At 38.9% G+C, this 18,408-nt stretch overlaps 1 protein-coding gene across 4 annotated transcripts in view; it reads right to left on the bottom strand.

The window, feature by feature from the left end:
• The window catches only part of ncoa7.L (nuclear receptor coactivator 7 L homeolog), a 97,209-nt gene that overhangs the window by 9,547 nt on the left and 69,254 nt on the right, over positions 1-18,408 (bottom strand). For 2 of the 4 annotated variants that reach the window (XM_041562908.1, XM_041562906.1), the window contains 5 exons: positions 17,319-17,444; positions 14,765-14,949; positions 8,371-9,260; positions 4,521-4,689; positions 157-304 (listed from right to left, as the gene is read on the bottom strand). In XM_041562908.1, the coding sequence (XP_041418842.1) occupies positions 157-304; positions 4,521-4,689; positions 8,371-9,260; positions 14,765-14,949; positions 17,319-17,444 (1,518 nt within the window). Of the gene's footprint in view, positions 1-156; positions 305-4,520; positions 4,690-8,370; positions 9,294-14,764; positions 14,950-17,318; positions 17,445-18,408 lie in introns of all 4 variants that reach the window. The other 2 variants (XM_041562905.1, XM_018263185.2) reach the window with 1 other exon arrangement.

The following is an 18,408-nucleotide window of genomic DNA, read 5'->3' as shown; positions in this document are numbered from 1 at the left end:
GATCTAAATCCCAAAATAAATTTGTGTAAACTTAGAGTAGTGCTCTGAGCACTTTTTCAAATTACATTTGATTTCAGTTTCTGAGATATTCACATTTTTATATTCCTAATCAGGTCGCTACCATTTTGGTGCTTCAAAAAAGCTGTTTAGACTCACCTCCCAACTTTTTGTAGAAGGTTCACTGAAAAAGTTGTCAATCATAGTTAACTCATCCTTCTCCACCACCACAAAGCCTTGCTCTTTTGCATCTTTACCATAGACCTCTGGTGACCACTGGACAAAAAAGTTGTACAGATGATCAACCCTGCAGGTAAATAAAAGTGTTCAGAATTTTTATGAAAATACACTACTTTAAGGAACAACAAAACATTACACTCAAAAGCACTTGTATCTCCTGAAAACATTTGTATTTGGCGTATTTGTACAAAGTTCTGAAGCACCTGACATATAAACTCCCTGCAACTGCATGAAAGTTGCATCTCAGTTGCAATAAATCAATGGAGACATTTTCAAACCTATCAGGGACATAATACAGCATTTTGCTATTGAATTTTATCCAAACAGAAGGACTTTTAAAGAAGCCGTCTAAGGACATAGAAAATTCCCCCGAAAAGTGACAAACAGTTTTATTATTTTTACACCCAACCTGCTTTAATGCAATGGCATTGTCCATGTGATTTGTTTCTCACGTATGAAACAAGACACACGCAAATGCACTTCTCTGGTCTATGCTGGTATTTAACAAAAAAAGTTAAACGGTGCATTCTTGATGACAATCAACTGACCAACTGGTTGAATACCAGGGTGTTTGTTAGTGCTTTGTTTTCAGTGTGTGAGCAAGAAATCACGCAGATGACAAAATATCAATTACCCAAAACCACTTTTTGGAATTTAAATATGTACTTATTTTTATGGGGATTCTGAGTTTGAGTCTGACCTATTTGCAATGAGTTTGTATATTCTTACTATATGTCCTATTTTCTCCTACATTCTAAATATGTACAAGCAGGTTAACTGTCTCCTTATAAATCTGACCTTAGTGCATTGTGTGGATGTGCTTCACTTTACCAGGCACTGATAAAAACGATTAACAAGGCAACATGGACCTCTGTTATGGTCAGTGCTATATACATTAGGCATAACAATGCTGCGAAGATATCTATGTAAAATTATGGAATAGTGGGGCAACTAGAGAAAAACTTGTGGATTAGACTGTAATCCGTGCAGATGAGGGTGTGGTCAGAATGTCTCAGTTTGGAAGATGGAAATTTAGCAAGTAAGGATGTATGTGTGGGTAAGGTTCCTTGCACAACCCTGACTAAACTTTATAGTCCATGCTATGCAAATTTCATATAGATCATTACTTGTACCTAATTTGTAACAGTTTAATATCCTAAAAAAGCAGGTGTCAAACTACGTAATATCTATACAACATGGTCTGCTGGCTTAAAACTGTATTAACTAATCTTTCCTATTGCCTATAAAGAGATATAGTGAATAAAGTACCCTCTCTTGTAAAATATAAGGATATTATAAGTTACCGAGGAGTTTCATGACCATATAAAAACACGAGGCCGAAGGCCGAGTGTTTTTATACAGGTCATGGAACTCCGAGGTAACTTATAATATCCTCATATTTTACAACTGGGGGTACTTTATTAATTATAATACACAAATTTTAGTGAGTCATGTGACAGAAATTACATCACTACTCACCGTTTATAACTGATGACATCACTACTCACCGTTTATAAGGATATAATTTACAAGATATTCATGGCTTTTGTGTATTATACATTGTTAAACTATGCCAGATAATCACCTAAATATTCAGTTATGCAGGGAACAGACATTGACTATTATATTTCTGGAAGATAACATGATATAACAAACATGGTGATTTCCCAGTATTACTGTTTATCATCCTCATGTTTATTGCTTTTGTTGATCCAGAGCACTCCAAACATTGTCTGATTTTGATTAGGAAAGGCTGAAGATCAGATCAGTTTATTACATCTTATATCATAAGCTGAATACTAGAAGTTCTGTACAATAGCACTTGTGCAGTACAGCCTAAGTGTATGTCCAAATTGACCAAGGTTTGGTTTTTTCCAGTTAAATTAGATAAGCGGATCTGCCCATGTAGAAGGTTATTGAGCCACTATACAAGTCAAAAGGTGGCCCTTTCAGCTAGTTATTATTATTAACATTTATTTATATAGCGCCAGCATGTTTCGCATGTTGGAGTTTTTGAGTCTCATACCCCATTGCTACCAATGAACCAGCCAGTCAGTTATACTACCACTGTCACCTAAACATCTCAAAACGGGTCTTGCAACAATGCACATTCCGCAAGCTTTTACCCAACTATAAAAGCTTGTAGCTGTTAAAGTTTAACAACTACCAAAGCTTCAATGCATTAACATAAAAACTGTGATATTGAAAGCTGCAATATTGACAGAGAATGGCCAGCCACAGGTCATTGCAAGATATTCTAAAAATACATTGGCATCTGAATTTAACCCTTCTACCAGTTGAATGGTTAAGTTAACTTTTAGTATGTTATAGAATGGCTAATTCTAAGCAACTTTTCAATTGGCCTTCATGTTTTCTTTTTAATAGTTTATGAATTATGTGCTTTCTGACTCTTTCCAGGTCTCAAAAGACCTGAAAAACAAATTCTCTGTAAGGCTCAAAATGTATTGTTATTGATACTTTTTTATTACTCCATTGCCTATTCATATTCCAGTCTCTTGTTCAAATCAATGCATTGTAGCTTGGGTAGTTTGGACCCTAGCAACCAGATTGCAGAGACTGCAAACTGGAGATGCACTGAATAAAAAGCGACAAAACCACAAAATAAAAAATGAAAACCAATAGCAAATCGGCTCAAAATATTACTCTCAAACTAAAAGTTTGTTTAAAGGTGAAAGCCCCATTTAAAGGAGAACTAAAGCCTAACTAAAGACGTAGGCCAGAAATATATATATATTATATTTTGGGCTTCTGTACCAATCCAAGGCAACCACAGCCTTTTATCAGGGAAGATCTGTGTCCCCAAAGATGTCCCAGTGGCTCCCCCATCTTCTTTTCTGCTGATTCACTGAACATGCTCTGTGCTGGTGTCACTTACTGCGCTTAGGGACTCACTCACAATATACAATACACATTGCATAGAAATGTCACAATATAAGGCTGATTAGTAATTAATATAGATAATTACTACATGGCAGCACAGAAACCAGCGCAACTAGCATCATAATTTAATAATCAGCCTTGTAGCATCAGCTTATATTACAGGCAATTTTCTGCTTGATAATTTGCAACAACCCCTAAGCTTAGCTTCTCAACACCTGCTCAGAGCCCACTTTCCAAGATGGTGACCCCCGTGACAAGTTTTAAGTTCTGGATCATTGCTGCTGAAACTTTAGGCTGGTGCAATAAGTTCAGTATATAAAATATTGAATTTTTTGGCCATATTCATTTCTAGGGTTTACGTCTCCTTTAAATCCTTACGTACAGGAAACCGGCTGGTAGAAAGCTGTATTTCTGCTACTATGCTGTACCTCTATTTCAATAACACTTACATAAAGCTTTTTTCAAAAGCTGACTTTTGACTTGTATGATACAAACTTGTTTTTGCAGTACAACTTAAAGGGCAAGCCAATCACAAAATAAAAATTTGCCTTAACAATTTTAAGCAACTTTCCATTACACATTTATTAAAAAAATTCAGTAATTTTCAAGTTACTTGTAAAAACAATTGTTACTGAAGGCAGCATTTGCTCAACTCATGGCTGTTAGTTTTTAAACAATGTTGCAAATGTGTTAGTTCCCAGCAAAGACAGGTCTATTAAAGGAAACATAAAGCCTACATTTTCCTACCATGTATATAAGTTGGGCAGCCATCAGGGCAGAGAATATAAAAGAACAGACAAACACTGCTTTCAATAGCAATACATATACATATAACTTTAAAACCAATAAAATGTGTAATGAATGTATATTGCAAAGTTGCTTAGAATTATGTTTTCTTTTATTAAGCAAAACATTTTTTTGGGGTTGACATTCCCTTCAAGTGCAGTTTTGTGTGACTAATTATAGAATGTAGTAACTGATTAATTGATTTCATGAAATGCAGCAACATTTTTGGAAAACTGTGAAATTGCAGATCTCTGACTTAGGGGTGTATTTACTAACGTTGGAGACACACTGCACTGGTGATGTTGCCCTTAGCAACCAATCAGCGATGAGAATAATCACCTGCAGGTTAGAAAACAAAAGCAAAGAACCTGCATTCAATGTTATTTCCACAATAACTTACAATGGGTACATTTCAATAATATTTACATGTACAGTATATACATGGATAGCAACAGCTACCAATAGAAGATGACAATTCTGTTACAGTACCAACAAAATAACTTGCTGCAATGCACAAAGCTCACAATAGAGCTAGATGTTCCAGTAAAGAAATTCACATTTACAACATAAACCTATTTGATTGCATCACAGCTAACCTTTCTTGCGGAACAGCAAACCAGTATTCTGGCTGTTTTCTTCTTCGAATGTATTGTTGCACAACTGCAGTACTTTGGCTGGCAAATGACTTCCGCATAGGCTTGCCAACCCTAATACAGAGAAACATGGGTGGGATCTTGCTCTTCTCCTCTTTTGATGGAAACAAGTCTGGAATGCAGAGATAAAGCTAAATATTCCAAAGAAATGCAAGCAAATGTGTCACAACATATTAACTTTTTTTTTTTTTACTTATAGTCAGCACTGAAGACTGCCAGAGGAAATCATCTTAGTAAGTTGTTGTAGTGAGCACCAATGCCAATACTTGTATATTGGCCCAAGGCAATAGGGCAGCTATGAACAGGCCAAATTAACCTGGGGAATTTGATTGCTTAAATGAGAACCTGAATAAATAGAAGCCAAATCTATTACAGTATGATACAACAGGAAATACACCTAATTATACCCAAGTTCAATTGCTTTTCCAACACACATAAAAATCAGTTTTACACCTTTAGAACTTTAAACAAAGTTTAAAAATAATAATTAACATACCACAACATTATCTTTGTTTATCTATTTTACAAACCACAAGACACGGGATATACGATATTCATGTTGCAAGGCCTTCTTTTTAAATAGTACAGAGTGAGTCTTCACCTAGACAACTAATGTTGTTTCATATAATCTATGTTGTAATCTTTTAACAAAGATTTAGAGAAACCAAATAAGTGTTATACATATCACAAGGGTGTGGATAAATCCTGAGGGGCAGGAAATAGTAGAGAAGTCATATTTAAAAGAGAACTAAAGCTTAACAAAGTAGGTTAGAAATTCTGCACATTAGATGTAGGGTTCTGTAACAGTCTAAAGCCACCATAGCCCTTTAACAGGGAGGATTGGTGTATCTGAATATGCCCCTAGTCTGCTGATTCACATCACATCCCCTGTGCTGCTGTCAGTTACATGTGTTTAGGGACCAATTCACAATACACTGTGTGTATATATATATATATATATATATATATATATATATATATATATATATATATATATATATATATATATATATATATATAATGTACAAAAATGGACAGCACTCACGAATTGTATGCAAAAAGTTATATTATAGTGAAAAAAGCATATACATCACCATATGTGTACACATTTTGTAGCGACATTTCGAGCCAGTTTAGGCTCTTTCTCAAGCCATGTGAACAATGGTTTAAAATCCAAATAGTCTATACAGGTTTTTTAAGTCCATCAAAGGAAGTGACCTACTGATTCTTTCCATATGCCTTGTACAGGGCTGTCACCACACCTGCTGTATAGAACAATTAAATAGACGTTTGTAACATGTATATAATAACAAATCGTATATTTTCTTATACACACAATAAAATATCCATCTTTCATAAAAATAGATACAGGTTATAATCTGTATTCAATCCATTTGGATGTAGCGAATTTACTTCCTTTGATGGACTTTAAAAACCTGTATAGACTAATTGGATTTTAAACCATTGTTCACATGGCTTGAGAAAGAGCCTAAACTGGCTCGAAACGTCGCTACAAAATGTGTACACAAATGGTGATGTATATGCTTTTTTCACTATAATATAACTTTTTGCATACAATTCGTGAGTGCTGTCCATTTTTGTACATTACATTGAGGGAAGACCGGAAAATCTCAATGGGACTTGCACCACAAATACGAAGAGAACATAGCGTGAGTGCTGTTACTAACCAATACAAGCGAAAATATATATGATGATAAACTGCCTGGGAGTTAATAAAGAATTTACTTTGTTTGCCAGATACATCTGTGGTCCTTATCATTGTGCCAAATCTGTTGACTGACAAATATTCAATGAGTGATCTTTTCCCCCAACTATCTGGCTAGTGCCCACCAGAGTGATAAGGACTAAAGGTAATATTTATGGTACAGAGGATGGGAGTTGTCTACTTAACACTAGGTCCCAGAAGACAAAGTAAGCAGCATACACCTGTATCGAATTAGAACTACACTTTTACAGCACACCCATGGGTGGGCTACATATTTTTTAAGTGACCTAATATATAAAATGATCAATATTAAGCATGTTTAAGAAGTAAAAATACTATTATTTATACTGATTTACTTGCGCTCAACTGCTTTGTTTGTCATACGTAGGTCTAGCAGATGCTTGCAATGTCAGATGGGAACCGCTTACTCTCCCATTAAGGTACAGCTAAGCCTGTTTCCTGTAAATACAAGCCTATTTCCAAAAAATGTTGGTACACTATGTAAAGAGTAAATAAAAATAATGGGAAGATTTGCAAATCATTTAAACCCTGTATTTAATTGCAAATACTACAAAGACAATACATCACATGTTGAAACAGGGGCATGTTTACCACTGTGTTGCATCAGCACTTCTTTTAACACTCGCAACACTGCAGTTTCGAAAGTGAAACGTTGTCCCATTCTTGTCTGATATATGATTTCAGCTACTCAACAGTTTGGGATCTCCTTTATCGTATTTTTCCTTTCATAATTTGCCATTTGTTTTCAATGGGTGACAGGTCTGAACTGTAGACAGACTAGTTCAGCACTTTGACACTTATTAGTATGGAGCCATGCTGTTTTAAAACTTGCAGAATGTGGTGTGACATTGTTTCGTTGAAATAAGCAAGTTCTTCCTTGGAAAAGACATCTGGATGGCAGCATATATTTCTACAATCCGGGTATAAAACCTGTATATACTGTTCAGTGTTTATAATGTGTATAGGGATTTTTAGTTTAGTTTTTGTGTATTTCCACTTCTGAAAGAGTGTCTCTAAATACCAAAAAAATGGTATTGCTACTTTTCATGATATAGGGATTTATACCAGAAAAATATTTTATTTTATGCTCATAAATTCAACTGATTTGGAAAACCTCATGTCTCTTGAACGTGCTAATACCAGATATATAAATTATTGTACAAAATTGTATGAGTGTTTGCACTCTTGGCAAACTGCATTTTGTGTGCAAGTACAGTATATGTCACTGCTGTGAATGTCTAAAATCCCCTGATCCCCCAAAAATGCATGTGTATTAGTGTAAAAAGTGTGTGTTTGTGTATATGTGTGTAACCTGGGGAAGCAGGCTGCAGATCCAGACATAGGGCAGAAGTGATCCAGGAAAAAGAGGGAGCTGTCATCAGGGTAGATCCAGTGGAGGGGGCACTGGGGGGTCCAGGAAGCGCACACAATGGCAGGCAGGTCAGCATGAGGTTTTTGTTAGTATTACACAACTTTTCCATTTTTTTGTTGCACTTGTCCCAACTTTTTTGAAACATGTTGATGGCATCAAGATTCGAAATAAGAATATAGTTTTCAGAAAACAATAAAATTTCTCAGTTTCATCATTTGATATGTTGTTTTTACGATCTACAATTTTATATAGGGTTTAAATGATTTGCATATCATTTCATTGTGTCCCAACTTTTTTGGAAACAGGAACATAAAACATCTTAGGAGCCCATCTTTTGATTCTTTCTGTCAATAATTTAATAGCAATTTCAATATTTCATATTACACAATATCAAGTTTCCATTTGGGCAAGATTATGTAATGTAAAAACCCTGAAAACTAAAGTTCAAGACAGTTAGATCTCTGTGAGGTTTCCATCAGAAGATTGTGATCAACAAAATACTTGTGTCACAACCTTAAAGCATGAAAAAATTGTGTTTTTCTAGCAGAAAAGAAGCAGAGTTAACCACAACAAAATATACGTCTCAGGCAAGCATAAAAGGTCTGTGACTTTCCACATTACATTATGCATTGTTTGAGACACAAATAAACTTTTACATGTGAGAAATATCTTACCTTCTATCGGCCTTTGCATTCTCTTTAATAACCATTGGTTAAGTTCTGATTCACTGTCAATTAGTGTTTCCTTTTGACTAGGAACTTCAGGGGAACTTGGTGAAAGAGAATCTACAGACTCATCAGAAGCCTTCTCCTCAGGCTTAGAAAGTCTATTCTCAACTTTCTCTATTTCAGTGGTTGCTTCTGTAATTATTTTTTCAGGTTCCAAGTTGACGCAGGTTATTACTTTGCCCACATCTCCACTGTTATCCAAATCTGATTTTAGAAATCCTCCAATATCTGATTTGTTCTTTTCACTAGGACTGAGGCAAAGTTCAATATTTTTGTCTTTTTGTACAGTATAATCAGAGACCATTTCAGTATTGTTAGAGCCTAAGCATATTCTTTTTACAGACTCAGAAATTTGCTCTACTAGGCAATTTCCATCAACAGTCCTATTACTTTCAGAATTATTACTTGGAATGTCATTCTGGAACCTTCTGTGTTCTATAGCTTCCCCAACAACTGTGTGGTTTTCTGATTCTTTACAGGTTTTTTTACAATTCAGCTCTGCTGTCGTCTCTACCAACTCAATGAAATCATCTTCAACAGGTGAAATATCATCTTTGTTGGTTCTAGAGCTAGCTGTATTTTCAGTTGACTGATCAGTCTGTTTTGCAAGCCTCTCATCAGCTGTTAATTGCACAGTGGATTGACCATCAGATCCCTTTTTCTCGGTTGTTATTTTCATTACTTCAAGATCTTTGCTTAATGTACCAATAAACTTGTTCTCTGCTATGCGTAGTTCAGAGACTCCATTCTGCTGCCTCTTTTCTTTGCTGAGAGACTTAAATTTGCTGAATGGATTGATATCCTTTTCTGATGACAGATCTTCCCACTCTCCAGGCCTGTACAGAGGACAAAGATCCTTGGGTATGTCGCTGTCAGGAAAAAATGGTGGATGGATGTGGAATGTTAAAACAAAAAAAAAAACAAAAAAAGAAAACAACCCAAACAAAATTTTCAATGGGCGGGCAAGGAGACTAAAAATGAATTTTGAAACACAAAATGAACAAACTGAATTTAAAATGTTCAAGAAAAAAAAATTAACAAAGGATAAACTGAACAACTGAATGAAATAGGTGTTGTCAATGAATCATTTGATGGTGTCATCGTGTTACAAACTAAAACACTCAATAACTATAACCTTATGAGATTATTTAAATAATTTTTAGCAAACATGATTCCTAAAATTATTCTGTTTTATTTTCTATGCCAATAAGTAAATAATACATGCAGCTGATTCAACATTTTTCAAACGTCCAACTAAAAGGTTAATTTTAACAGTTGACACTTGCTCCTGTTTGCAAACAGCGTATACAGTTAGGTCCATAAATATTTGGACAGAGACAACTTTTTTTTCTAATTTTGGTTCTGTACATTACCACAATGAATTTTAAATGAAACAACTCAGGTGCAGTTGAACTGCAGACTTTCCGCTTTAATTCAGTGGGTTGAGAAATTGCTACAATATTAGGACTGGCAAAATCTACAGTTTGGTACACCCTGAGAAAGAAAGCACTGGTGAACTTGCAACATAAAAAGACCTGGACATTCATGGAAGACAACATGGGTGGATGATCGGAAAATCATTTCCATGGTGAAGAGAAACCCCTTCACAACAGCCAAACAAGTGAACAACACTCTCCAGGAGGTAGGCATACTGTATCAATATCCAAGTCTACTATAAAGAGAAGACTGCATGAAAGTAAATACAGAGGGCGCACTGCAAGGTGCAAGCCACTCATAAGCCTCAAGATTGAAAAGGCTAAATTGGACTTCTAAAAAACCCAGCACAGTTCTGGAAAACATTCTTTGGACAAATGAAACCAAGATCAACCTCTACCGAATGATGGCAAGAAAAAAGTATGGAGAAGGCGTGGAACAGCTCATGATAAAAGCATACCACATCATCTCTAAAAAATGGCGGAGGCAGTGAGACGGCTTGGGCGAGCATGGCTGCTAGTGGTCAGGGCCGTTTTAAGGCTTTGGTGGGCCCTGGGCAAAGAGCTGACTGGGGCGCGCAGCGCGTCAAACATTTTTGTTAAGCCACGCCCACTTTTGCCCACATACCACACCCATTTAACAAAACTTAATTCATTCGGGCCAGTATTAAATGAATAATCAGAATATTAAACGCAGAGCTGACAGTATACTACATATAAATGAATAATTAGCATATTAACCCTAGCTGTTCCAGTATAATCACTGTAGAAATGGCCAATGAGCACTCCATTGATCCCAGACAAGCAAGTAAGCAGTATAGCATGGGGCAATTCCATGTATATATACCCCCCCAGAACCCACAGCAGGATGGCAATGGGCAATTCCATGTATAAATACCCCCCAGAACCCACAGCAGGATATCATGGGCCAATTTCATGTATAAATACCCCCCAGAACCCACAGCAGGATGGCATGGGGCAATTCCATGTATAAATACCCCCAGAAACCACAGCAGTATAGCAAGGGGCAATTCCGTGTATAAATACCCCCCAGAACTCACAGCAGGATGGCACAGGGCAATTCCATGTATAAATACCCCCCAGAACTCACAGCAGTGTAGCAAGGGGCAATTCCATGTATAAATACCTCCATGGCAAGGGGCAATTCCATGTATAAATACCCCCCAGAAACCACAGCAGGATGGCATGGGGCAATTCCATGTATAAATACCCCCCAGAACTCACAGCAGTACAGCAAGGGGCAATTCCATGTATAAATACCCCCCAGAACCCACAGCAGGATGGCAAGGGACAATTCAGTGTATAAATACCCCCCAAAACCCACAGCAGTATAGCAAGGGGCAATTCCGTGTATAAATACCCCTCAGAACTCACAGCAGGATGGCACGGGGCAATTCCATGTATAAATACCCCCCAGAACCCACAGCAGGATGGCATGGGGCAATTCCATGTATAAATAACCCTCCGGAACTCACAGCAGTATAGCATGGGGCAATTCCATTTATAAATACCTCCCAGAACCCACAGCAGGATGGCAAGGGGCAATTCCGTGTATAAATACCCCCCAGCACCCACAGCAGGATGGCAAGGGGCAATTCCATGTATAAATACCCCCCAGAAACCACAGCAGTATATCAAGGGGCAATTCCATGTATAAATACCTCCCAGAACCCACAGCAGGATGGCAAGGGGCAATTCCATGTATAAATACCCCCCAGAACCCACAGCAGGATGGCAAGGGGCAATTCCATGTATAAATACCCCCCAGAACCCACAGCAGGATGGCAAGGGGCAATTCCATGTATAAATACCCCCCAGAAACCACAGCAATATAGCAAGGGGCAATTCCATGTATAAATACCCCTCAGAACTCACAGCAGGATGGCAAGCCCAGGCCAGAACCCACAGCAGGAAATAGGACAAGTAAATGAGCACATTTACCCACCCTCTCCTCTATTCAGTGAAGTCAGGGACCAGGGACCTGACCTGGGACAGGGTGAGTGAGTCCCTGCGTGTGCTGTGCAGGATAATGGCAGTAGTCGCAGATAAGGCCTAGATGGTGCAGCCGAGTAAGGAGCAGGTGACTGTGGTGATGTGACGAGGCAGCCCGCAGGCAGCAGCCACAGCACACGCTCCTGAGCACAGTCTCAGACCAGTGTGGTGGTGACCACACGCCAACGCGATGCTCCTGCACTAATCGCTCCTTCTCTGCAGACTGCGGCAGGCAGTCTCTCCACCTATTTATAGTTTCCCGCGCTAGCCTGGCCACTTCCACTGCACTGGGTTGGGGGCCCTGGGCAGATGCCCACTTTGCCCATTTATTAAAGCGGCCCTGCTAGTGGCTGCACTGTGTTTAACGATGATGTGACACAGAACAGGTCTGAGTTTTTCAGTTTTCAGTCTGCTTAAATCCAGCTAAATGCAGTCAAATTGATTGGGAGGTGTTTCATATTACAGATGGACAATGACCCAAAACATACAGCCAACGCAACCCAGGAGTTTATTTAAGCAAAGAAGTGGAATGAATGGCCAAGTCAGTCACCTGATATGAAACCAATTGAGCATGTATTTCACTTGTTGAAAACTAAACTTTGGACAGAAAGGCCCACAAACAAAGAGCAACTGAAAGCCACTGCAGTAAAGGCCTGGCAGAGCATTAAAAAGGAAGAAACCCAGAATCTGGTGATGTCCATGAGCAGGGCCGGCCTTAGGCCTATTGGACCAATTGGGCCCAATTGGGCCCCGCGCCTCTGGGGGCCCCGCACCAGAGGGCAGCACAGGTAATATTTCCCCCAGCACATGATGCTGCCTGGCCTGCCCCCAACTCCTCTCACTCTCTTACCTTGTCTGCCCCTTTCCTTTCTATTTTGTGCCTGTATGCCCTTATTTTCCTAAATACTTGGTGTGTCGGGAGCCAGCAAAACTTTGTCTAGGGGCCCCGCCAACATGGTCCCAATTGGGCCCCACATTTGATAGGACCAGCCCTGTCCATGAGTTAAAGACTTCAGGCTGTCATTGTCATTGTTTCAACCAAGTATTAGAAATTAACATTTTATTTTCAGTTTTTTAATTTGTCCAATTACTTTTGTCGCCCTGAAATTAAGTGATTGTGTTAAAAAAGGCTTTAGTTCCTCACATTTTTATGCAATAGTTTTATTCAACCCACTGGATTAAAGCTGAAAGTCTGCACTTCAACTGCATCTGAGTTGTTTTATTTAAAATTCATTGTGGTAATCTACAGAAACAAAATTAGAAAAAGTTGTCTCTTTCCAAATACAGTATTTATGGACCTAGCTGTAAATGATTTTCACTGGCATTAATCCATTCCAGTGAACTCTCCCTATAAGGGTAAGGCCACACTAAGCGATAGCGCGGCGATTTGACTCGCCGCGACTATTCGCCGCGACTTTTAATCCTCAATCGCTAGCGAAACTTTGGCGCTGGCGTCTATGGGAAATCGCGCAAAATCGCCAGCGTAAAAACACACGCGGCGATCTTTTTTCTATTGTCGCTCGAAATCGCCTAGCGAGGCGATTTCGAGCGACAATAGAAAAAAGATCGCCGCGTGTGTTTTTACGCAGCGATTCCCCATAGACGCCAGCGCCAAAGCTTCGCCAGCGATTGAGGATTAAAAGTCGCGGCGAATAGTCGCGGCGAGTCAAATCGCCGCGCTATCGCTTAGTGTGGCCTTACCCTAAGGCTAGTGGTACACATACAGGGGAATGTAATAAAAGTCGCAAAGAGCAAAACAATTCGCACCAATAAGACTAAAAATCCACATCTCGCAATGTAATATTGTTCCTTAAACTGTTATTGCATTGCGAATTTTAATTGCGCATTGCGACTTTTAATTGCGCATTGCGAATTTTAATTGCGCACTCATAAGAAGTGCTTGAAGGTGTCGTAATCTTTTGGAGCAAACATAACGACTTTTTCAGTAAGAAGTTTTATTACATTGACTGCGCATTGGCGCAAACTATAAAATTCGCAAACGGTCTTTCACTGTCGGAAGTGGACGCTAAACAGTTTCCGGGCTCGCAAAAGCTATATTAAATTCGCACAAAGCAAAATTTGTTCGCGCAAAGGCATAACTTTTCGCATTGCAAATAGTTTTTCCGTTAGCGATTTTTATTACATTCCCCCGATAGTGTTTTCTTTGCTGGCATCCATAGATTTTCATGAGGAAATTCATCCATCTGCATGCTGATAGGCCACTGCCATTTCGTCTCTAGCAGAAGACGTGTGCCATTATTGGATGAGTTCACTGTACATTATAAACCCTGAATGGCCAAGGTTAAATAGACACGGGGGTCAGAACGATTTGTTGAGGAGAGTCATTATTATGAATCTTACAGTAATTAATGTTGTATTATTAAAAAACAGTAATCTACAAATTAGGACTAATTAAAAATCCAGCATCATTTTAAAGCTACATAATGATCTCCTTATATTCAGTGCACATGAACATTTATTGCTAAACTTTACAGGTGTACTTTTTTCAACCTCACTAGCTAACTTTTCAGTCTAGCTCTTACACTGCCAAACCTATAATTACTCACAGTTAGTTAGAGTTATCATCTCCACGTATTAAGGGGCGGAACCCCACCCCAGCAGTTAATTGCTTCTCTGCATTTGGTGTGTGTGTGTGTGTGTGTGTATAAATATAAATTACATACAGTACATAAATAAGTGACCCTGACTCTATAACACTATATACAGTACATAATACATAGCCATTTGCAAATAACAATTTTGCTTATGGTTCAGGTGAGGCAAAGGCCTCTGCTTAACCCTGGCTGATATCATTGTGAGCTTTCATTAATAAATTATGTTATAAACTAATAAGTAAATTTATAGACAACTTTCCAGGTATTGTTATTACTTACGATGGTAATGCATCTTTAATTTTCATGTGTGAGATATCGCTGTAAAGAGCAACAGATACCACTTCTTCCATGGGGCATATCAGGCCATACTCCTCACAGCCGTTCTCAATAACCAAGGGATCCGATTTGTGTGGATCAAACATTACGTTATTGGGAGTGACAATCATAACTCCACCCACAACACCCTGTGTAGCAAAGTTCACATGAGTTAGATGAGCTGTAAACATTCAACTGTAACTTTTTATATAAAACATGACAACTTCTCTTTAAAGCAACAGTTCAGTGTAAAAAGAAAAAAACTGGATAAATAGATAGGCTGTGCAAAATAAAAAATGCTTCTAATATAGTAAGTTAGGCAAAATTGTAATGTTTAAAGGCTGGAGTGACTGGATGACTAACATAATAGCCAAAACACTACTTCCTGCTTTTTAGCTCTCTTACTCTGAGTTAGTCATCAGCTTGAAGGGGGGGGCCACATGGGACATAACTATTCAGTGAGTCTACATGCATGCAGCTCAGATTCAAAAGCAAACAGTTATTGCCCATGCGGCTCCCCCCTCAAGTCACTGATTGGTTACTGCTTGGTCACCTGGGTAACCAGTCAGTGGAAACCAAGCGAGCTGAAAAGCAGCCGAACCCCCGAATCCTTCGCGAAAGATTCGGCCGAATACCGAACTGAATCTGAATCCTAATTTGCATATGCAAATTAGGGGTGGAAAGTAGTAATGTGCGGGTCGGGATTTCCCTAACCCGCCCTCTCTTAGCCCGCGCCTGCCCACATCCGCACCGCATCCGGGTTTGCTTTTATAGACCCGCGCCGATGATGTCACAAAAGGGGCATGGCGAGCAGGCGCGTCTATGAAAGACGAACCCGGAATCGGAAGCCGGCATTTGATGGTGGCGGGTGGGGAGAACCACCCGCGAAGAAGCGTGCAAGGTCGACCTGAACCTGCCCGACCCGTGGGTCCAGCGTGTATCCGGCCCGCACATCACTAGTGGGAAGGGGGGGGGAAATGTCTTCCTTGTTTTGTGACAAAAAGTCACACAATTTGCTTCCCTGCCCCTAATTTGCATATGCAAAATAGGATTCAGATTCGGTTTGGCCGGGCAGAAGGATTTGGCGAATCGAAAGGCAGAATCCTGGCCAAATCCCAAACCGATTCCTGGATTCGGTGCATCCCTACTATCTAGGCCAGTCAATCCATTTTGATGGACCTTAAACGAGACGGATTTTAGAATAAAGTATGTGGAGATTAGCAGGGCAGATTGAGAAGATTCAAATCAGGAATTGTTCACCTTTAAAGGGCAAGTCAACCCCAAAATAAAAAATTGCCTAATAAAAGAAAACATAATTCTAAGCAACTGTCCGATATAAATTTTGTTCAGTGCTTTTAAAGTTATTTGTAAAAACAATTGCTACTGAACGAAGCATTTTCTTAACTCCTGGTTGTTACTTTTTAAACAATGTTGCAAAAGACTGAGCCACCACGGTAGAGAACAGAAAGGGATAAACTGTAAGGAACGTTGCCCAGCTCGTCCTTTCACGGCAGTGTGAACCACGTGGATGTTGGGACGCCAGTGCATCAATTCGGAAGCAGCGTCATGACACCACCAGTGTTGAAAATTCAACTATAAAGTGATGCCAGAAGTCTACAGTCATTGCCCGATTATAGGTTCAACTCTGTTGTGTTCCTGGGTGTGATTTATTATTATTGAACTCCTGATCTTGACTTCGGCCTGTATCCTGACTAAGAACCTTTGCTGCCTGAATTGATCTTTTGCCTGGATTGACTACTCTTCTTCTTGATACCTTTTGTACCACGAACTGTGTTTTGAAGTTGCAAGCTTCCTCCTTGGTCCACAACTGCAAACTAAGCCTTCGGGCCCTGACACAAACACTGCTTTCAATAACAATACATATACAAATAACTTAAAAACCATAGAATGTAATGAATGTATATAGCAAAATTGCTTAAAATTAGGTTTCCTTTTATTATGCAAAGTATGTCTTCCTTTTTTAGTGTTTTTGCCACTGAAGATGGTATATGAATGTTTAGGGTCACTGGCCATTGCAATTATAAAACAGATCAACAGTGAGGCTTCAGTTTTATTACTATTCTTATTTTTTTATTGCTTGCAATTTTTTTACAAACTCATCTTTCTTTCTGATCCTAGAGTAATTTACTGTTAAAATTCCAAGCAGGCTCACAACAAAAATATAAATAAAGCCACAAAAAATAGAAACTGAATAACAGAATATCTCAGAAAATAGTGTCCAGGAACAAAACACCAATGGCACATCCGATGCTGCTCATAATAATGGCAAATTTTGGGCCTATACAAGGCCCTTTGTCAAGCTTGTATAACTGGTTTCACAGCATCGGATGTGCCATTGGTGTTTTGTTCGTGTTTGGCAGGTGGCAGCAGCACTCCATTTTGGTATTGTGCTAAGAATGGAGTGCTGATCACGTATAGATCATAATAATAGTTTTATAGTGAACTACCCATTGAAAAACTTTTAAATACTTCCAGGGAAAAATAATATTTTACTTACCTTGCCATCAGTAATGTATCTACAATTCATTTTTATAAACTTGACATCAGCAGGTTCCTCTTCTTCAGATGTAGATGATAAAACTCTTTCAATTGGTTTGGAGGCTTTCCGAGCCAAATCAGCATCCTTTAAAACAGGATGATATATCAATATTACGTTTGCTCTCATCCAAATGGTCTTCTGTGAATGTCAGTGCTTCAGCTTTAAAACACCATACGTTTTATACGAAACTTGTGTTACTAAGTTCACAAACTGAAGCTGTATCACATGTTGCAGACTTGCTGCAGGTTAAGTGGGAAGCTTTCTTCCTTCATTAAAAAGTATACATTTGTCCTTAGAGTGTGGCTCATTCCATTTGTATGTCCATGTAAATAAAGTCCATATAGTGTGTATCAACGCAAATTGGTCTCCTTCATTGAGTATGCTCTATCATAGCCAAAATCCCAGGATTTACATACAGGATGGATGGCATGTTAGACATGTTAAAATGTTGCATCTCAAAGGAAAACTATACCCCCAAAATAAATACTTGAGCTTTGAGTTTTCCTTTAACATAACGCATATGCAAATCATATGCAAATTAATTAAGTTAATTAAGTCATATTAAGAAATAATCTGAAATCCATATGCCTCCTCCTCCCAAGTGGACAGTACAGCAACACCCAAAATATTATTATACACCTTAGGGACCCCCTAACAACTATTTCCAATCCAATTTTAACCTCCAGAACAAACCCCCACCATGCTCATCTTCCACAGGCAGAGTATGGCACACATGGGGAGCACAGGGCAAGTAGAGTATGGCACACAGGCACAGTGTCGGACTGGGATGCCAGGGGACCACCAGAAGACTGTAGCCCATGGGCCCACTTACCAATCCTCTTACCTCATCCTCTTTATTCTCCTAGTCTTTTATATCTACTAACTTTATTCTTCCATTATTATGGATCTTTTCCCCATAAAGAAATAGGGAATAACCATGAAATAGGCCAAATGTTTAGAAGCAAGAGGCCCACTGACACCTGGGCCCACCGGGAGTTTTCCTGGTAGCCCTGTGGACCAGTCCGACACTGCACAGGCAGCATAGGGC

The sequence above is a fragment of the Xenopus laevis genome, chromosome 5L (genome assembly GCF_017654675.1).
Source record: "Xenopus laevis strain J_2021 chromosome 5L, Xenopus_laevis_v10.1, whole genome shotgun sequence".
Lineage (NCBI taxonomy): Eukaryota > Metazoa > Chordata > Amphibia > Anura > Pipidae > Xenopus > Xenopus laevis.
This window is presented reverse-complemented; position numbering and strand designations above follow the sequence as displayed.